Below are 23,568 nucleotides of genomic sequence, written 5' to 3' on the forward strand. Positions count from 1 at the left end.
CATCGGAGGATAAAATTACATTTTTCACTATATATTTCTTTAGAAAATAATCGAACTTTGAGTTTTTTACATCTTTTTATTTACTTTGTACAGACCCCAACCTTTTCGTAAACAATAACTCTTCACACCTTAAAACTTCAAAAAGAATTAAAAAACAGTTATTCTAAAACAGTGCATCATAGTTTTTGAAAGGGCAGTGAAAGAAAGATTTTATTTCACTTATATTAAAATAAATAATTTTATAATCCTTGGTGTTAAATCAAAAGAGAAATACTTATGAATTATTATTTGTCATCAGTATCATAGCATTTTTCATATCTTCAGCTGGATTAATGCGTTGTATGGGATATAAATAATTTATATAAATTATTTATATCCCATGCCACATAACTGAAAAACTTTGCCTCAAATCAGTTGGTAATTTTGGTGATTACGTATTTAATTCATGCATATAAGACTATGTATTTATTTTAATTAAACTAACTCTATTAAAAATATAAGAACATATGGATGCTGAAGATGGGTTTGTTAACTCAAATATTGTTCTCCTTAATTGCCTAAGTTGCTGCCTTAATTAATGCAGGTGTACTGAAGTCTTTTTATCTATTTCCACTTCATTAACTAGAGAATAGTGAAAACTATTGCCACAAACTTGGTATTTAAGAATAGCAACTTGGTTAGGCGCTGCATGATTACATCGAAACCTGGTGGAAAATATCGGAATTAGCATTCACCGAAAATCATATAGGATTAAAAAAAAATAATAACAAGTTAGTCACAAAATTGCATAGCTTCTTCGATTAAGTTTAAAATAAACCCTTGTGCGCAGTAATGCTAAAAACCAAACGTCTCCAGAAATTCTTTCCAGAAGTATACTGCTTTTGGCACCGCAAGTCCAAATCGTCCAAAACTGAAATTAAACGGGTTTTTTTTATAGCTGAATTTAAGGAAGTGAAATGATTTTAAAGTGCCGTATTAGTCTTCCGATTATAATTTAAGATTATAATATTAGTAATAAAGCAATCTTCTTGTAACTTAAAAATAAACGCCGGACAAAAATCAAATTCACATTATTTTAACAATATATTGATTTCATTCATCAGTTCAAAATTACCTATCTAAATTATATCGTGTAACTGAAAATATCCATTCCTTGAATAGTAAACACTCAGTTCACATAAAACCTTTATTGTTAAAGACATTTTATATTACTGCCTGACATATTCAATATAACAGGCATGAAATTGCTTGAAAAAGTTTTTAAGTAAAAAAAAAATGAACAGTTTAATTTAATCGTTTGAATTTCATAAGTAAGACAAATCTGATCTTTTAAATTTCAAAATTTTAAACTTCATTAAAACTTTGCTTCTATTTCAGTATTTTTGTCAAAAATTTTAAGTATGCTTGAGATGTGACATAGAAATCTATTTAATAGTAGAGTTTGACCGAATCCTAAAGCATTTGTAAGCAATGCTTTTTAAATACCTAATTCTCAACGGAAAAGCTAAATTTATAAAAAATATTATGATGCATAAACTCTTTCTATCGTTTGAAATTCATTTTTACTTAATTTAAAAAAATCTTTATAACCTAATAGTTTTAGTATCTCATAGTTTCAAAAAAAATTGCAGATTATCCTGAATGCATTTTAAAATCATAAAATGTTGCTAAAAATTTTTAAAAAATAATTGTACTAAATTTTAAAAAAATATTGCGAGTGGCAATTTGATTATACGTTTACAATAGAGAATATGATTGCTTTCATTTTCAATAATGAATTGCCATCTCTATTTGCTATTAAAAGTAAGCTGTAAAACTTTGAATCCATATTTAAAACCTCAAATTCATGTTCACGTTAAAAACATCTTTGACAGAATAGAATAGCAATTTTATATATATATATCTCACTTTCTCACACTTGTTTCTTTTAATTCTATTCCCTAAACAAGTCTTTACCACTACCACGTTTCTGTTAGCCCATTATAAGCTTGCCTAAAAGAAGTATATTTTTGCAACTAAAAATGTAATTAATTAATTAATTACAACAGCGTTTTCTGTAAAATTGTTTTCATGCTAGTAAAATTGTTTTACTGGATTAATTTGAAGAAAATTTGTTCTGTAGGTTATTCCTACCGCAAGCAAAAGCATTTAGATTATAAATACAACAGACAAAATAATAAGAATTTTTTAAAGAAACGTTTATATTTAAAATTTTAAGATTATTAAGATTTTTAAAATTTTAAAGTTATGTAACTTTTATATTGGATATTTTAAAATAGAAAACAATACACAATAATAATAAAATAGAAAACAATACACCATAATAATAAAATAGAAAACAATACACAATAAGTAAAATAGAAAACAATACACAATAATAATAAAATAGAAAACAATACACAATAAGTAAATAGAAAACAATACACAATAAGAAAATAAAGTTTATTCTTACTTTTTTGTTGAGTTTAATGTTTGTGAAAATGGCATGTACTCTCCATGTTTTGCTAAACATGGAGCCGAATGCCAATGTAAACCCAGACATTAAAACCCACGCTCTTGCCTGTAAGAAAAAAAAAACATTTGTTAAAAAAACATATTTAAAAATACAAGTATAAGTACAATACAAGTACAATATTCTTAGTTATAATTTTCGAATTTATTTTTTTGAAAATTTCCTCAGATAGGAATTTAAAATTATTCGATTATTTTAAATATATGGAAAAATATTTCTTAGATATGAATTAATTTTTTTTTATTGTTCCATAAAAGAGCTTCTATCGTAGAGATTGATTAATCATCATGCTTTTGTGAAAAGAACTGAAAATAATAGACTGAATTTAAATCTGTTATTTTCTATTAATTATTGATTTAATTAATTTAATATTTGCTGAAAAAATTAGAAAAGTTGAATAAAAAAATATAATTTTAGGAAATATATGAAAACTGTCTAGAATAACAAAATATTATTTTAAAAAGCAATATCATCTTAATCCTCTTAATTTGTGTTTATAAGTATCTTGTATTTAAAAAAAAATGTAACTTATTTATTTAAAATAGGCGTTGTATTGCTCAAAGAGTGTAAGACGTGATGAATAAGACATGCCATTGTATCGCTCTCAGAAATGTTTGAAATAGTTTCCAAAAAGTATGTATAATTAAATGATCAAAGTAAATATGTTTGTTGATAGAAAATATATCATATCAGAAAGCAATTAATAATAATTTGCTTTAACAGACAAAGTGATATGAACTATTTAAAAATATTGATAGTTGATGAAAATAAACATCAGAGTAAATTATTTTGCTTAGCAATATAAAGAGATTTCATTATTCGTATAGCTACGAATTTGCATTAACGGTTTAAAAATCTTTTAGTAATATGCTCCTATCTCAAGAAATTCTTAATAAATAGCATTTAAATTTCAACTGGAAATGTAATCGGTTGTTTTTACTTTCAGATACAAAAATACTGTGATAATTTATTCATTTATGCGTTCTTCATAATCATATTTTATTTAATAATTTCAAAAATTAATTTAATTAAGTAATTAATTTATGTCAGAATATATTAGCTTAAAATTTTCTAACACCAACAATTATGGAACTATCGAATAAAAACTTAAAATTGGAAGATAAATTCAAGGCTTTAATAAAAAAGTAATATTAGTAAAAAATTGGAAAAAAACAATATATTCTTCATATTAAATTTCTTATTGATCTGACACTATTTCGTAAAGCAATATCTATTGGTGTCACTTGATATTATAACCCATATTTGTTACTGACTTGAATAAGCATTATATTCAATAATATTTTTACTAAAAATAATTTGATTGTATATGTATGTTTATGTTCCAATTTAATTCCAATTCTACTTAATCTTATTGTTTAATATCATTGTCAGACTGTTTGATAATGAAATATTTTTACTGAAACAACATACTTAAAAAATGATATAATTAAAAAAATTAAAAATGAAAATTAATTTAAAAGTACGACATTTGTTTTTTGGAAAAATAAAAGCTGCTCCAGTTCTCAAAGAAATACGAATGTTTATCAAAGGAAGTATAATTTAATAAACCTTCATATAGTTTGAATAAATTCTTTTATTTTAAACTAAATAAAAAAAGTAAATACAAAACTGTGCAGGGTTTTAGTTGACTCATTGAAACTTTTATCTAAAATTAAATAAAAATCTAGTTATTCTTTAAGCTCTGATTGTATTATCGAATAATTATAATTATGTTTATCTCAAAATGAAAAACATTCCCTGATTCTGACCTATATATAAATGATTTCAGTAATTTTCTTTATTAATTTCAAGTTTGAAAATAAAGGTATTAACAGATTTTCTTTTTGCGCATTAAAATTAAACAGGATTTAAATTATTTATTTCATATTTGTTTCCTCTCAAAAAATTCTTCATGACTGTTTTGGATATATTAGTATTCTATCCTTTTTCATTAAATTAAGAACTGTGTTGCCCTAAGCATGATTTTTCTATGAAATTATTTTTTTTCATCATTTTTATTAGTTAAATTTTTTATTCATTTTTGAATTTCGAAGAAAAGCAAAGAGAAAGAAACAACGATAAAAATCTTTACATTTATTTAAGAAATTTTCAGAGCTCTCATAAATGCTTACCAATGATATTGTAAATGATGTTTTCATTAATTCAATATAGGAACTAAATTAATTGTTATAACGAAAGGCATATAAGGATACATAAATGCATAATACTTACTGTACAAACATATGGGAAGTTGGTTTCACTGCTCAGACCACTGTCCATTCCAAGAAGTATGACACTAGTGTACGTCAGCATACACCCAACTACTATGATGTTATTTAAATAAGGACTTGACATTTTAATGTACCTGGAATTAAAAAAAAATATTTCGCATATTTAGATTGTGAAATGAACATCAAGAGATAATATTCAAAAATATTATTAAATTTAATGCGCTTGTCTTACTAGAACTCGTTCATTTAAAATTATTCGTTTTGTTACTTTTGACACAGTCAGTGAAAAATGAATGAAAAGTAAATTTTAAAATTATTTGAAAAATTAAATAAATCTCTTTGTGAATGGGAAAATATCAGGTTTCAATTTAATACGTAGGCTGTAAATTTCGGATCATATTTCATTAAATCGTTAAATTAATTAGATTTTTATAAAAGAGAGTTGGGATGATGTTACGCGTCTGTCTAAATCTATTTTTAACTTAAAATTAAATCTTAAATCTATTTTTAACTTAAAATTATTCGTTTTGTTACATTTGATAGAGTTAGTGAGAAATGAAAGAAAAATAGACTTCAAAATGATTTGAAAAATTAAATAAATTTCTAGTGAATGGGAAAATATCAGGTTTCAATTAATTCTTAAATATGTGGACTGGAAATTTCAGATCTTATTTCATTAAATCGTCAAATTAATTAGATTTTCATAAAAGGGCATTGAGATAATATTACGCGACTGTTAAATTTAGATAAATCTTTTTCAAACATCCTTTGAGGGAAATTTGTTTAATTTTTAGAATTGTTTTGAAATTCATTTTTCTATGGGAAAGTAAAATTAAAAATTTTAATGATCTTATATATTTTACTAAAATAAATTATTTCGAATGAAATTTTTTTGTTTCCGACGAAAAAAAAACATTTACTAATTTTGTGGATTTTTAAATGATTAATTTTGTCAAAGAGCAATATTTGAAAAGTATAAATAAGATATAAGATATTATGATATATTTAAATTAATCTTTTTATGTACAAAACACGTAGTAGAATGAAATATCTTTTAAGACGATAGAATAAATTATGGTTCACAGATAATAATTTTTATTTTACTTATGCTCTAAACTAAAACCAGAGAAAAAGTGAGATGCATTATCTGCTTTTTATGGATAATAAAAATGCCCTACCAGTTCATTTTGTTTACTTCTTCTTATGGGTTGTTTGTTCACTGTAAAAGCCATTATGATTTTATATCCCCCAAGTAGCTAATCTGTTCGCTCTATAATCACCCTGTCGATGGCTTTACTATCTTTTTTATCGCATCCTGACGGACCACAGTATTTTAATGAAAAGATCTCAGCTTCGGTGCAGTGGGCTCTGATTCTATTAAAGATTCATAGTATATGCGAGCTCGGCGCACGTTAAATCTGACGTCGTTGCCGAATGTCTTCCCACCGATGTAGTGCAGATGTTGGGAAGGAGGGGGTGATCGTTCGGATTTACACTTGTCATCTGACTAGGCTCAAAATTGCCCCTCCCAAAAGAGGCCTTGTGTTGCTTCCAAACGGTATATTAATATATCTGAACTAAACTAAACGCATTTTGACCCTCGTGATCGACACGTATATTATCAAGGACATAAATGGGAAGTGAAAAAGCGCTAATATATACATAATTCTGCAATTTTATTTTCCAACGACTTGAAAAGAAAGAAAAATAATTCTTTCAAAGCTATTAATCTTACTAAGAATCACAAATTACAGTTTGTGTTCACCCATTTCGATTAGTTGTTAAATAATTTTATTAAATATTTTTTAAATACTTTTACATAACACTGCATAATTTTTTAATAATGTGTGGCGTATTATTTTTTATGATGTATATTGCTATAGCTGATTTTATTTAGTTGTTATCTTGTTTATTAAGCTAGAAATATTCTACTTAGTTCGACGAAAAAAATGCAAGAAAATGACTTTTTTTTTCAAATTTTTAATAAACATTGTTTAAAAAGTTATTACTCCGATGGAGGAAGCTTTATGCAAAACAGGTTAGGGGAAACGTTTGCAGTCGTTGTCATGTTTTATGTCGATGTTTCCGGCTGTAATGGTGATTGTATCTTGTTGCGACGTTGAATGACTTAAAGAACTCCATAACGCTTCATGTGCGAAGCCTCACAACAGATTAGTTACGATCTGCTGTTGAACACACAGTCCATCGACTTGAAATTTTGCAGGTGAATGAGGGTGGTCACATGGAGCACTTTTCCCTGCGTCATCCTATACACGATACAACAACTGCTCCCCTTGCACATTTTCGTCCTAATCTGTTCTTGTTTCTGTAAATTGAACTTTTTTTTTCTCAAATAGCATTGCTAATAATATTGTCGTATTTTTAATAATTAATAGTATTGTCGTATTAATAGTATAATAATTAATAGTATTGTCGTATTAATAGTATAATAATTAATAGTATTGTCGTATTGTTATTTTTTCCTTATCTTTATTTAATGTGGTTCGATGAAAAGATGATTAGAAACTGCACAATAAATGTAAATATTGTTTCTGTATTCGCATTGGTTGTTTATTGTGTTAAAATTAATGTGTTTACGGAAAAGGTGCCCTCTGGTGGATATTTTAGAACTAAATTTTTTTTGGGGTGTGTGTGGAATTCCGCGAACGCATACCAAATTTTTATATACCAAATTTTGCTGCAATATGCCGTTGTAGGATGCCGTTTATAGGGAAAGTTTGATTATAACCACCCTGTATTATTATAATAAAAATACCAAATAATTCCGTTCGAAAGTTCGCAGCACGCGCACTAACTAAAGGAAAAAAAAAAAAAAAGGAAAATTATTTTTAGTTGGAATATTTAAGGATAATTTGAAGGATATTTAGAGTCTCATCAGTCTTTAAAGAATCAACAGTTGCAAAAGGAGGGAAATGAAATCAAATTTTTTCATAAGACTAAATTTTTTGCTTCATTATTTACAAACTAAACTAATTAGCGATTTTCAATTGAGGAAATGATACATTTAATGGGATAAGATAGTAAACAGTTTAATGGCTATCAAATTTTTAATGTACCTTCCTCATGCCAGGAAAAATCATTCAGATAAATAAATATGTTCATTTTCAGCATAAAGTACAATTTAGCTTATACATGCTTATACGCAAAAACATCTTGGTAGAACTTTAAAGAGAATTCATCTTTTTTTTATATATGACAGTTGGATACTGAATGGTGGAGGATACATTAAATTTTATTTCATTTCTTCCCTCATTTTCTGATCTTATGTAATATAAAATGTCTTACCCCATAAATGCATAATTTCAAAAATTATAGAAATGCTTTTATAGTTTAACTCTAAACCTGTTTACCAGTTAATTCATTTTTCATAATAAAAGAACATGTTTCCATTTTCATTATTTCTGAGCTACCGGACTTTCAAGCTTAAACTTTTTGAAATTAATTAGTTTAAGAATTGCTGAATTTAAATCTACTTTTGGCTTATCACCCACCCTGCCTACATCAGGATATAAACGCAATTTTTTGAAAATATTATTTTTTTAAATATTAATTTTATTCATTAAAGTCTTATAAAAAACGATTTTCAAATTAATTGTTTAAAACTGTGTCGTTTTACAACCGAATTTTAATTAAAAATATCATAAATCTAATTTTTAACGACAAGATAATATAAAATGATTTAATAAATTCACGAAAGACTAAGCTTCTTTGAAAATGATTCATATTCACATAGATAAAATGGAAGGATTAATATAAAATTTTCTTCTAAAAAATAAAAAAGGTTCTGCTAGTGCGAATTTTCTAATAATTCCTCTAAAATGATTTTGTTGCATCTTAAAACACTAAGTGGAGTCATTTCCTTAGTTCTTGAATATCAAAAATACAAGAACATCAACTATAACCTCGCAGAATAAAAAAAAAGAGAATAAATGAAATCTCATTAATATTTTTTAATCAAGGTTTTAAAAAGACACTTCTCTCAAAGAAGTTTCGTTACGTTTTTTTTCCGTCTTTTCGTTATAAAAAATCGGAAATTACATATTTAGATTTTGCTGAACATGAGATTTTTATCGCCTTTCGGGTATTAATTTCCTCTTTTAGTGAATAAATATTTACATTTGGGACAGCAGCGTTGGCAGTAAAAGTTCCCAGAAAGATTTATTACTGATACATGGTTTTAATTAAAATTTTCCTTATCTTGTTTTATTCTTAAAAGGATCAAATTCTAGGTGAGATGAAGAGTGGTATATTGCCTTTTTTTTGTTTCGCGCCTATATTGGCCGAATATTCAGTCGATGAATTTTTGTTGTTCTTGTCTGAAGTTTCAAATTGACAATATTTTGATTTAAAAAATTAAAATGTAGACAAATATTGATAATATATGTTTTTTTATTCTTCATTACAGTTTGATTTCATAAAACTTTGTCACAATAATGAAATTGTGTATTTAAATACAGAGGGACTCAGAAGTTGAAAATTTTTAAAGTCTAGAGGTACTGAGTAGTTCTAAAATCGGAAGAGTTGGAAACTGAAGATTTGGAAAGAGTTGCATTGAAAAAAACTGCACTGGAAAAAATCTATTAGTTTTGGCCCTGAAAACAATTTAATTAGAAGCCTAATTTATAACTTAAATTATCACTTTTTTTCTGTATCTTTCGGATTTCTATGTAGAATCTATCTCTATCTCTACATAGAATAAGACAATGGTTTTAATATTGAATTACTAGAATTAATATTGAATTACAAGAAGACAATATGTCATTATTTAATCAAGAGCAAAACTGTCAAAATGAAAATGAAAAACATATATTTAGCAGCATGAAATACCATTACAAATGGTTTAATGGAACATAAAGTGGTGTGAACAGAAATATTATTTGGTGGTTTAAATATAACATCTGGAATCAATTTACTGTTTTCATTATCAAAAGCTTCTTTTTCTTGTCAAATCTTTCTGGATAAATGACATGCTGTATTATTTATGCATTAATAATTTTTTTGAAGTTAAAGGAAGATTTGATTTATTTAAATAAAAATAATTGCAATTTTAGATATGTTAAGAGACAATTAACTTTCTTCACAATTTTTAATTGGTAGAATATATAAAAAATGTCTCTTTCAGACTAAAATTCTGAAGATCAAAAAGGTAATGGCTCCTTTCCCTTTATTTTCCGAACTAGTGAAGTAAAGTGTCTAATTTTCAATTTCACATTCCTATATTATGATTCCTTAACCTTTGCCTTTCAAACTACTAAAATATAAGTGCTTAATTTAAAATTAAACATCCCTAAATTATAATAAAGATACAATATGCAATAACAGTAAAAGCTACTAAAAAGGTTTTTTTATAAAATTCGTGTTCGTTTGAATATATCCTTCTTTCGGGCAAAAAATACGAAATCTTTTACATTGTACGTAAACCAGATTTTACGTTCAACTGATATTGAATTTGAATAGCCCCAGTCTTCCACGCTATATGATCATGATTGTTCCTTAACGCAACATTAATCTAGTAAATCAATCTTCAAAAAATTATTTTGTTATTTAATGAGACTCAAACCTATGTTAAGAGAGTTACGTAGCAAAAAATAGTAAAACTAATAATTTTTATGCTTTAGCTAAATTTTAATGAACTTTATTTATTGTTACAATGAATGTTGTTTAAATGAAACACGATGAGATAGAGCAAAAATCCTTGTAATTTTACACATTTATTTTACCAAAATTATAATAAAAATTTAAGCATTTTTCTGAGCACCAGTAAAGTGATCATCAAAGCTTCTCAACATAAAATAGTCCAACTTATACCTCTATATCTTAATAATAAAACTGATTGTTGATTTTTAATCTTTTTAAAAGAATTTCATGCAGTTTCCTCGAAGAAAAAAAAAAGATACACCGTAAATAATAGACTATTTTAATCAGGTGTTCCCTTTTGAATTATAGATTTTTGTAACGTAAATTGAATCCAAATGTTCCCATTAGTTTCTTCATTATGCTTGTTCTCATTACAGAGATATGTTGATTAACATTTGGAAACAAAATAATTAATTGTTTCTATGAAAACAAAGACCAGTTTCCTCATCCTAATCTCATAGGAATAGAATAAACCATTTCCTATTTCCTGAAGCTTTCGAATCATTGTTTTAATTAACGACCGTAGGTATCATCAAAAAACCATTAGGCAATTCTAAAACAAGCGAACAAGTTCAACAAGACTATTCGTGTAGAGATTCAATGAAAATGTAAAGTTAAATGAAATCACCAGTTAAGGTATTTAGGCAGAAAGAATATGATATCTTTTGCTCATATATTATTAATAAGAAGAAATCTGAATGCATATTTTTCAACGGCCAGATTTAACATTTTACTAATCTTTTCAAAGAGACGTATTATTCTAAAGGAATAATAATTGGTATTTTCTTTTATCTCACTTCAATAAATAATAGACCTGTTAAAACTTTTGAAGATTTCGTATTTTGTAAGATTTACTATTGTAACAACAATTTAATTATTTACTGAACCTCACTTAAATCTGATGGTTAGTATAAATCTGAATTTGATAGGAAAAAAGTTTAAAAAAATTCAGACTAACTTTTTAAAAATTTCATTTTAATAAAAGGAATTTTTGCAATGTATTTATATTTGTAATAAAAATTATATTTTCCAAAATAAAACTTTGATTAAAGATAATAATAATTTTACAAAAATTTTAAAGCGGTACAAAATCTAATTAAATTTTAAATCAAATGACTCTAAAAAGTTGAAAAAAAATTTATTTCTTACCAGGTGGATACTTTCTAACAATACATTGTTAATGAAATTCATCAAATGATCATGCTAACGAACGGACTACGGGATCAAAATCATAGCTACTAATTATGATTTATCTGCAGTACTCGGAAACATTAATATTTTCTTTGAGTACGAATGCCGAACGAAATTATCCATTTTCGTAATGGCTTTGCACAAATGTGCAGCCTTGGAAACATTAGCATTTCATTTCTTTCGAGCAATTTATTTTGTGGATAATTCTGAAACTGAAGCTAAAAGAACGAAAATGCTTTTTCTTTTGTAATCGAAAGACAAGCATTTGCTTCTTTTAATTCTTCCTCAAAATCAAGACATGCATCTATCATGCAGCTTTTCATAGATCCTCACATTCAATCGATTATAAGTTGGCCTGAGAAGTTTAAATATCACGTATATTTGAATATTTCACAACTTTTATCGTTTGCTTTAATTGTGAAATATGAAAACTTTAGAAAATTTAGAAGATTACGGCAAAATTAAATGTAAATATTTCTCCTTAAATGCATAAATTAGCAAGCAAGAAGAAGTGCTCTCCTATTCCTTAATTCATGGAGAGATAATATTTATGCTTCATTTCGATCCCTTTTAAGTTACTTATTCATATAATTCCTCATTGGCGATGAACAAAATAAGAATCATAACTAAAAATCAATATCGTAACTTATTTGGTTACCATATCTAATATAGTAATAACTATGTCCGAATTTGCGTGTTATTGCAAACTTATATTATTAACCGGGTCTTCGTGTTATGGAATGAAAAATGTTACTGATTCGATTTTAATATATTGTATTTACTATATATCGTTCTCACAAAAGAATGAAACAAAAATATGATGTTACTACTCTAAGAACTCCAGATTTTATAGAAATCAATTTTGAAGAATATATTTCTAGTTTACATTTTTTTAAATTTATATTGTTGTTCACCATTATAAAACGATTTTTCAAACTTTTTCAACCTTAACTTTGATATATAGTTTATTAGAGTATGATTTTTACGGAATAACTTTTTTCAAAGTTTTCTTGCAATTTTTGATATTTCAAGCAAATTATACAATGCGGTAATTGGAATTTTTTATATGATGGATGGAATGTAATAATGCTATCAATGAAATGTTATTTATAAAATATTTTTAAAAAATAGACCAACATTTCATTCAATTTCTCAATTTTTCGTATTAAAAAAAGGGCTTTTTTTTATCAGAATTTGAGAAACATTAATTCTGAAAGGTAAAATTCCATTACTTTTAACAGGTGGTTAAGGCATTCTCAAATTGAGTTCATTAATTGAGAAAATTCATTAAAACGAGGAACAAATCGAGCAAGTTCCAAATGAGTTTACGTCCATACATTTGCTTTCTAAAACTCTTATCAAGTAGACAGTTTTTATGGCAAAAATATGAGTAATACAACAAAATAATGCCGATTTATAAAAAAAAAATGTTTAAATTCTCAAATTTTAACGGATGAAAAAGTCTCAAAAATTTAATTAAATTAAAATTTAGGAGGAAAAGTAATTTATATTGGAAGATAAAATTTCCTAATGTATATCTCCTATTAGTATATTTATTTACTTTATACAATAGACATCGGAAAATAAAATCATATTAGAAATATTATCATATTTGTCATTAATATTGAAGATAGAGCATTCCATATTCACGCCATTTTAATCAAATAACAGTTAATTATTCTTGACTCGCTTCTTTACAGTCAATATTCCAATCGCATTAGTATTGTAATACAGCAAGGGTATAAGATGATCAGCTGCAGGTTTAGGATTTCTTACAGATCAGTTTTGTCGGGAGGGTGTGTGATTTTATTTAGTGGAATATTTTGCTTTTGCACATTATGAGCCGCTGAGGAAAACATTTTGTGGGACGAGAAATAAATCTCAAGCGCGAAAAGATCATAAACAACTGTTCTAACATTTCATCGAGGAAATTTTATGATTAATAATATGATATAACGGGTTCGAGGACTTACAAGTCAAAAGCCTTTTTAATACAAAAAAATACTGTAAAATCGAAACACACACACACACACACACACACACACACACACACACACACACACACACACACACACTTATCGACCAGCCCCTTAGGGTCACCATACTCGACCTTCAAATGCTGTTTCATTTTACTTAGAAGAATATCAGACATATTTGTCACTTACCACGATATTAAAGTCTGTTACTTGATATTTTAACTTACAGAAATTTGCATTTTTTTTTTCAAATATCTTCACTGACTGCTTTTAATCTTCACATATGTAAATTTAAATTTGTATCAGAAGATCTTAGAACTGTTTGCCCGTAACACAAATTTATAAACATTTTTTTGGAAAGTTATATATTATTAGGAGACAATTCTGATTTTATTAGAATTTATATCCAAACGAAAAAAATTGTTTCATTTAACTACTTAGAAAGATATATTAATTTTAATTTAAATATTGTCGATATTTTGATAATAGTTTTTTTCTACGATATTTTCTGATTGCTTTGCTGGGCAATAATTTCGTTCCAATTTGTTAATATTTTTCACAAATTTATTTTTCTTTAATTGCATAATAAAACCATATGTTACTCTTTCAAAATCAAGAATAAGAGTTTAGATTAAATCTGAAAATTTACAGAAAGTGTATTTCAGATAAAGGTTGAAATAAAATGAATAAGACAGACGGTAGATAAGGTTCCTGCAGAATTTAAAAAAAGAAATTCTTAAAAATTTATTGAGATAAAATTTTGTAATTTATAGAATTCTAAAAACTCATTAGATGACATAATGCATCTAGATGTTTTTCAACCTGAAACAGTTTATTTTCAGAAATATTACATTCAAGCTACTTATTTGTTGGTTTGGCTAATGGTTTTTATTACTTCAAAAGACCAATGGAATTGTATTCTTAGATTGGTTGAGCTAACTGTAATGTGGTTTTACAAATATTACAACCGGATTTTACAAATTTTACAAATATTACAATATTACAACCGTAAATAAACACTACCCTTGAAATAATAATTGAAGTGTTTAATAAAAATAAATCAATATCAACAAACCAACGCAGTTTGAATTTTTATTTAGCAAAGCAAAAATTTTCATAGTGATTTTGAAAACTATGGGATTTTTAAATCAAATGTCTAATAACTATTTTTAGAAAAAATAATGAAAATGCTGAACAAATCAAACTTTCTAATACTTTTTAGAGAGTTTTCCCTCCATTTAAAAAAGGTAAAATGCAATTATTTATGTTATTCTTGAACTTCAAACCATTATATGTTTGCAATAATAAAAGTACTTACCTTTGATTTCTATATTTAATATTAACTATTAAAAATACTGTGGCTATGATGATTCCAAAAATGGCGAACGTAACCAAAATGGAATAAACTGTAATGCTTATTCTTTTCTTTGTTATTTTCTTGTGAGTTCGATCTGCAGGAGGTCCACCGCCAGCTGTAATTTAGGAGATAAAAGAAAATTATTAGTAAGCTAATTGAATCAAAGAAATCAGAGAATGAAGGTAATTACAAAATAATTCAATAATGCCAAGAAAATTGAATAAAAGATTTTTTTTTCATTTGATTCTTTTTTATCTTATTGGAAAAGTAGTGAGTTGGGAACTCGGAAATTATGAATAATAATTAAAAAGATCAAAGCCTCTCTAAATAACAGAATTTTGCTTATTTTTTCTGACTGTACAAATGCATACAAATTTTGATTATTTAATAGAAATAGAAAATGCTTTTCAAGTGTTTTAAAATCTTCAAGTTAAGTTATTTATTATTTTGTGATGCACTTTTCTGACTTTTATGAGCAAGTCCATAGAGTCATTTTATATGCAATTTATACATAAGCGTTATTCATTTCTCGTTAATACAATTAATATCGAATTTTCTATAACAGAAATCGAAGTCAATTTGAATGTATTTAAAATGATCAATTAATGTAGTATGCATTTTATGAGATCGCATTCTCTTCTAAAAATATGGTTAGTGATACATTTATACTTAGTATATTTAGAATCAAAGAAAGAAAAAAAATCATTCTTCTCAAACGGTAAGAATAAAGGAAAAAATTACGAAATATAATTCTATGAAAATTTCTCATTGCATAATTCCACCCGTATTGCACCTGTTGCAAATATTTTACAAGTTTATTTGTGGTTTTGAAAATATTAAATTTCTGCAAAATATTATTTATCGTTTTTGAATAGTTAAAAAAATGAATTAAGTATCAATTAGAAATGAATATATTGAAATTAATACTTAAATTTTTCATGTGTGTAATTAGGGACAAAATCACAGTTTAACTTTATTTTTCATATAATTCAAGGTTTTTTATAGTTTTTATCCATAGCTAAATGCAATAGAATTTTTTTTGATTAATTGCCGTTATATATCTCGATTTTTTTTATTAAAGGTCTTAACTACATATAAAAGGAGATACAAAATAAAATTTCTATTTTCATGGCTTTATTTTTTTATAGTATTAAAGCTGAACTATGATTATGAATTTTGTATATAAATTGAATTATTGTAATTAATAGCTTCATTTCATTGGGAAATTAATATTTACAGTAATCAATATTTAAATATGAACTTACCACTCCATATGATGGGAACTCCTTTACTGAAGTCTATTTCATCAAAGATCGGATCGTATTCCCCTACTTTGACTTCAGAACCATCTAAAAATAAAATTGTGGTTTAAATTACTCAAAACGTATCTGAAGTGTTCAAAAATTATTTTATTTAATATATATACATGTATGCTAAATCTTATAAGACATTATGCATCTTTCTTTTGTTCAACTATAAAAAAGATTAATAATCATAAATAAATTGAGAAGTATGAATATTGTATAACAGAGAGAGAAATATTAAATATATTCATAGAATATAAATATAATAATTATAATTCTATTAATAAAAAATTAAAAAAAATAAATTTTAAAGAGAATATTAAAATCATATTTACAAAGAATTTAAGCATATTTTTTCATATTTCTTTATTTTTTTAAAGAAAATTTATATTAATTTAAAAAATATATTTAAAAAATGATATTTATTTTAATGCCTTTTAATTTTTAATATGAATATCAAAAAAATAAAAATTTAAAATTTAAGGACGTCTAAAAATCTTTATAAAATATTAGGAAACGTAAGAACAATTAAATTTAAACAACTAAATAATAATTAAATTCCTTTTTTATATATATATTAATTTTCATAAAACAAAACAAATAAATACTTACTTTGAAATTGCTTCAAAAGAATTTGGCTGCGTCTTTCATTCTTGATAAAATGCACCGGACCCTGTGGTAATAAAAAACACTTAGTTAAATAAAGGAAAAGTAAAAACAAAAGACATAGATTATTATTAATATTATGTCCTAAATTCATTTTATGAAAATTAATATATTAATTATAATTAATTAATATATTTTTATATGTTTTAAGAATCCAATGAAAAGTTTGTAAAACCTAAAACCATTTTAAAGAATTTCTTATAATTGAAAATCTAAATAAAAGCCTTATTAGCATCAAAGTTTCGTGAAAATGTCTGACAGAAAATCATCATTTTTAACTCAAAGCGCTTAAAAATGTTTTAAGCTTTCATCCATCTTTGCAACTTATGTGGTATTTGCATAATATGACAGTATGTATAACTAAGCAGATTTCATTTAAGTTCCAAACAATATGCTGCACTGCATTACAGAATGCTTTCTAGGGAAACTTAATTTTAATCCAGCGTTCCTATTCTCATTCCCGGAGCGTCACCATAAACAGACGGAAAAGAGTTTCATATCCAGTGGTTATTAAATGGTGGCAAGGGTTTAAGAACTTTCTGCTGTAGTAATGCGTGGAGTTGAATGCAGGGATTGTACATTGTGTTTCATGAGTAGTAAATCCACAACGATACTCTTAATAATTGGGATTATCGGTATCAAGTAAAGAAGTGAGTAAATTTTAATAAAAATATGAATGTCAATTGGAATGATCAACTATCTTTCCTTAATTTACTAGTCAAAGCTTAGATTGATGTATTCAATGATTTCTGAGGAAACTTAATTTTAATCCAGGTTTATATTTTCATTATAAACACACGGGAAAGAGTTTCATATCCAGTGGTTATTAAAAGATGGCAAGGGTTTAAGAACTTTCTGCTGTAGTAATGCGTGGAGTTGAATGCAGGGATTGTACATTGTGTTTCATGAGTAGTAAATCCACAACGATACTCTTAATAATTGGGATTATCGTTATCAAGTAAAGAAGTGAGTAAATTTTAATAAAAATATGAATGTCAATTGGAATGATCAACTATCTTTCCTTAATTTACTAGTCAAAGCTTAGATGGATGTATTCAATGATTTCTGAGGAAACTTAATTTTAATCCAGGTTTATATTTTCATTATAAACACACGGGAAAGAGTTTCATATCCAGTGGTTATTAAAAGATGGCAAGGGTTTAAGAACTTTCTGCTGTTGTAATGCGTGCAGTTGAATGCAGGGATTGTACATTGTGTTTGATGAATAGTAAATCCGGAATCATACTCTTTGTAACTGGTATTATCTTTATCAAGTAAAGAAGTAAGTAAATTTGTTAATCTGAGTAAAAATATGAATGTCAATTGGAAGGAGCAATTATCTTTCTTTAATATATTAGTCAACAATTAGATTGATGCATGCGGAATGATATCTGAAGAAATTTAATTTTAATCCAGGGTTTCTATTCTAATTATAAACAGAGGAAAAGATTTTGATATCCAGAGGTTATTAAATGGCGACAATGGTTTAAGAGCTTTCTGCTGTATTAATACTTGCATTGGAATGCAGGTATAATACATTGTGTTACGTAAGTAGTAAAATCCACAATCATACTCTTTGTAACTGGGATTATCTTTATTAAGTAAATAAATGAGTAAATTATTTCATCTGAAATAAATTATGAATGCCGAATGGAAGGATCAATTATTTTTCCTTAATTTATTAGTCAAAATTTAGCTCGATGTAAGGACTGATTTCTGAGGAAACTTAATATTAATTCAGCAATTTAACAGATGGAAAGGAGTTTCATATCCATTCGTTATTAAATGATGACAAGGGTTTAAATACTTCCTGCTGTAATAATGCAGGCAGTCGAATGCAGGGATAGTAAAGTGTATTTCGGGAGTAGTAAGTCCACAATCTCACTCTTTGTAATTTGTATTTTATTAAGTATTGAAAAAAGCAAATTAATGAAACTGAATTAAAATATGAATGCTCAATAAAAGTGTCAAACATTTTTCTTTAACTTATTCGTTAACATTTAACACTTTGTTTCTTCTGAACGCTAAAGAGTTGAAAAAAATCAAATTTTATTCTGAAGCAAAATATTTTTCAAATAATTTGAACCAAAGCTTTAACTTATTAGAATAATATCATAGATCACGAGAATTTGTCGTTAGTTAAATAAGCAAATTCTAGATAAAATGTTGAATAAAAACGTTTCTAGTGCTTAGTGTATAAGTTTGCTGAAATTTAGTGTCAGAAAATTTGACAAACACACTCAATAATTTTCAAAATTTTAGCTAAAAATGCATAAAAAAATGTATCTAATACCTAATTAACTGAAACTCTAATATAACACAACTTCAGTTAAAGACCTTCCAATGAGCGCAAATTTGGTACGGGCTATCATATACAAAAAGCAACAAAATTTCATTCTTTTTAATTGGTTCTTAGCAATGGGCTCAATCATGAAACGTCACAGTCAGGAGGAAAATGTCACAGTGGATTTTATCTTAGCAATGGCGTTATACCTTCTCACTTACGCATTTTATTTGAAATTGGCATGGTTTCTGCAAATACATATGAGTGATAGCATATTCATTATTATTATCTAAACAATGTAGTTTTCTCTTAGAGAATGTGTGAAAATTCTTTTCAGTTAGTATATAAAAAAGAAATAATTTTTTTTCAATTTTTGAGAAGATTTAAATGCATTTTTTTTTTCAAAATTTCAAATTACCAAAAGGTTAATCACACACATACAGGATAAAAAGAAATCTGCACTCAACTGTTCATAGATGAAGTTAACCAAGATAATTTGGTAAAAAAAGCTAGATTTATGCATTTACCTATTGAAAGGATTTTTATTTAATATAGGAGAAAAAATTAACATGGCCGTAAGCGATAAAAAAAGGGAAGCGAAAGAAATAATTTTTTTCTCATCTGCTATCCCCTGAGATTAACATGAAAAATGACACTCATCCAAAAAAAATGAATAAAATGTTCTTGTGTAAAATTGGAAGATGCAGAGGATCTGGATACGAAGCATTTAGTATGTTACCTAGAGACCACATTGACCTTCAAGGCAATTTTTTAATTTTTTCTTCTTTTTTTGCAATTTTTATCTCTGTCTAGAAGAAAATTTATGATGCTTTTTTTTTCTTTTGCAATTTTCAATCATCTTTCTGACTAAAACGAAAAAGTTTTCTTCAGTGTGTGTTCTTAAATTAATTTAAACTTACATTTATTTTTGAAAAAAAGTCTGTTTTGTCTTATAGTGGTATTTAATAGTGATGGAATAATTATCTTTGACTTTTTTTAAAAAGAACTTATGAATTCGCTCTTAAGGCAATACATAGACTGTAAATATACATTTATGCTCTAATGCTTGTATACGAATGAGTTCGTATATCAGTAAGTTTGGTTGAGTTTTTGCAGAATTATTCAATACAAATTATTTATTCATTTTTAATTTGATGCAATTAATTAAAACAGATATAACTCCCAAATACACGATATGGAACATATTTTTTTATAAAATGTTGTCTTTAATTCAATGTATTTATTTAAAATGAAAATAAATTCCAAACATACGATATGCGACATATTTTTTCTTGTAAAATGTTGTGTCTTTAATTCTATATAATAATCTAAAATGGAAATAACCCCACAAATGCACGGTATGAGACGTATTTTTTTTTCTTGTAAAATGTGATAGAAAAATCTAATGCTAGGCTTTCCCAAATGTGTTATTTGTAAACATAATACTGCCACAGTCTTATTAATATTTGACAATTATCACTTCTTAGAAATTACGTTTTATTTCTGCTTGATGCATGCTATTTTCATTTAATTAACAGGGGATTGATTTTTGAAATTACTATAATAGATATTTTAATACATATGTGTTTATGGGATTTTATTATTTATAATATTTTGTTTTTATTTAATTATTTTATTAGTATTTTTTATTCTTTGTATATTTATTCATACAGTAAAGATTAATACTGAACATAGATGGCGCAGTATGCGCTAACCCATATGTATGTTTGGAATGTGGGGGAGGCGCACTTAAGCTTGTTTTTTTGTAAACACTTCTCTCTGAAAGTTGGTGTGAAACTGGTGCAAGCAGGCACCGCTCGCTCTTTTGTTAGCGGCAAAAAAGAAGTATTCGTTCCTTCTTTGTTAGCGGCATTTTCTACTTTAAATGTATATAGTATTATGTGTTACCTTATATATGTGTAGTCATCGTCCAAGTGTTGTTATATGTGTGTGTGTGCAAAATAAATAAGAAAAGAGACAAGAAAGCATCATTCCTTGGCTTAAATACACACACCCAGTTACAATATGATTTAAAGAATACATTTATGCAGTGCATATTTTGTAATTTTTGAGACTTAATATCACAAACTTTATACTATTTATTACGTGTTAACAAGAATAATTTTTTACATTTTAGAAGATGCCGGCAATTATTTCAACAGATATTGAATGCTTTCCGAAAATTCTGAATGTGTAAAATGCAATTAAAGTGGCAATTGCCTTTCTTTATTTAATCATAAATGATGATAATTTTCAAACTTTTAATAATGCTTCTGAATATGTACTTCCAACCAATTTCATTTGTTTTCTTATTTCTTTTTACTTTAACTAAAACTATCATTTATGATTATTCTAAAATTAAATGTGAAATTTTACCTTCATATTATAGTTGTGAAAATAAAATTATTCTGATAAATTACATAAGAAAATAAAAATGCAAAACAATTTATTTGCTAATCAATTTTATTATAACATTTTTATTTTAAAATTTTCACGACTTAAGTTAAAATTACCTTGATATCAATGGCGTGTTTGGTACATCTACAGACAAGGTTGGGACAAAGTTTTTGGTATAGAGGAATTTTATCAATCAATCTTTGCACTCTTAAATAACCTTGAAGATTCCTACAGGGTTCATCATGGCAATAAGAAAGATTTTCCAATTGAGAAAAATTCAGAAAGCTACTTCTAATTTGCAGCAACTATTAATAAATCATTTTATGACTTTAAAAGAATATTTCTTGTACAGTATAATTTATGCTTCATCATCTGTTATGAAAATGAAATTCATATTCTCTGTCATGCATGAAAAAAATCATAAACATTCAAAAGTGAACAGCACATCGATTGATGCAATTCTACACAGAGCCAGTATGCAACATTGTATATAAGGTCTCCACAAAGATAATCTGAAAATTTTATGGATAGTTCAATCATTTAGAAAACGTCTAATTTTACTATAGAATATTGAATCACTAATACAAAGTGCTACTGCTATTTGGATATCTTTGTTGAAGAATGAAGTGGCAAAAAAGAATATATTAGGAACAATGCAGACTTGTAAAATACAATTAAAAGAAATGCAAATTCTCAATAGCATCGCAAACAAATTGTAGAAATCAAAGCACTACAAGCGAAAATCTTTGGACTGAAAATCTTTTGTTGTTGAAAATTCCTCCTATTTGTCAATACAACACTCATGCTGCCCGCAACTTGAATTTATTATTATCGAACTGTGTTTTTAAGCTGTTGCGAATTTGTATTCCATTATATCTTTATTGTGAACCTCACCTGGTATACCATTTTTCTTTTAATTCACTAAGAAAGTGCACATTTTATTGACTGTTATTTAAGATTCGATTCTTTGTTCTTCTTTAAAAATAATTTGCTGTACTAAATCTAGTAATTTCTTAAAATTTCGTAATTACATTTTAGGATATCTATTGGAGGGTGGAAAATTTATTTCCCATCTTGCTACATTTTGAAAAAAAAATAAGAATAAATTTTAATGACATATTTTATTTATCTCGTTACGTACTATATTACTATTTTGAAAGTTGCATCAATATGTCTTTAAAAATTTTATTTTATTATTTATGACTTTGATTAAAGGATCAAAAAGACAAAATTCTTTTAAAAGCAAAGATAATTGTGTTAAAACGCCATTTGATCCCCTTTTCGTTAAATAAACAATAAATATCTAATTATAATTAAACCGGAATAGCCAATTACGTCAAAGACGCGTAAAACAAATCAAGATTTTGATATTTCTTGGTTAATGCTCCTCTGAGCCCTGAAGCTAGTTAAAGGTTATCTCATTGCCATTGAGGTGGATCTAATTGTTAAATTAATTCTGAAGATACATATAAAAGCCTCCATGGAATAATTAAATTATGTTAAGATGAATAACCTTGTTATTATATCAAATGAATATGAGCAAGTCTTGCTCAATTCTTCTGTGAAAGAAAGTGTTTTGTTAGGTCTTGAAATTTAATAAAGAGTGATTAATTTTACCGAACATCTGGTGATTATTTTAGGGTATTAATACCGTGTAGCCATTTATGTTACCAATTAAGTTTGTATGGAAGATGAATGAAAATGTTGTGTTTTTATCAAAGATCATTTCAAAAAGCTCAGTGACTAGATGAATAACTGATATCCACTATATATAATTATTAATAATATTATTTCTACATTAATAGTAATTTTATATAAATATTAATGTAATATAAATATTAATTTTTAAGTAAATATTAATATTATTATATAATAATGAATATTTTCAGTAAATATTAATTCTTGATTCTGAATTTAAATTTAGCCTTTATCGGTTCTAAAGAATTTTGGTTTATATTGAATATTGTGAATATGTACAATTTGTTAATTAAA

At 26.1% G+C, this 23,568-nt stretch overlaps 1 protein-coding gene across 2 annotated transcripts in view; it reads right to left on the reverse strand.

Moving 5' to 3' along the window:
- The window catches only part of LOC129966988 (gamma-aminobutyric acid type B receptor subunit 2-like), a 332,348-nt gene that overhangs the window by 74,608 nt on the left and 234,172 nt on the right, over positions 1-23,568 (reverse strand). For both annotated transcript variants that reach the window (XM_056081613.1, XM_056081612.1), the window contains exons 8-12: positions 16,842-16,902; positions 16,191-16,274; positions 14,887-15,040; positions 4,745-4,877; positions 2,453-2,560 (exon numbers count right to left, since the gene is read on the reverse strand). In XM_056081613.1, the coding sequence (XP_055937588.1) occupies positions 2,453-2,560; positions 4,745-4,877; positions 14,887-15,040; positions 16,191-16,274; positions 16,842-16,902 (540 nt within the window). The remainder of the gene's footprint in view (positions 1-2,452; positions 2,561-4,744; positions 4,878-14,886; positions 15,041-16,190; positions 16,275-16,841; positions 16,903-23,568) is intronic.

Source organism: Argiope bruennichi, chromosome 4 (assembly GCF_947563725.1).
Source record: "Argiope bruennichi chromosome 4, qqArgBrue1.1, whole genome shotgun sequence".
In the NCBI taxonomy this organism is placed as follows: Eukaryota; Metazoa; Arthropoda; class Arachnida; order Araneae; family Araneidae; genus Argiope; species Argiope bruennichi.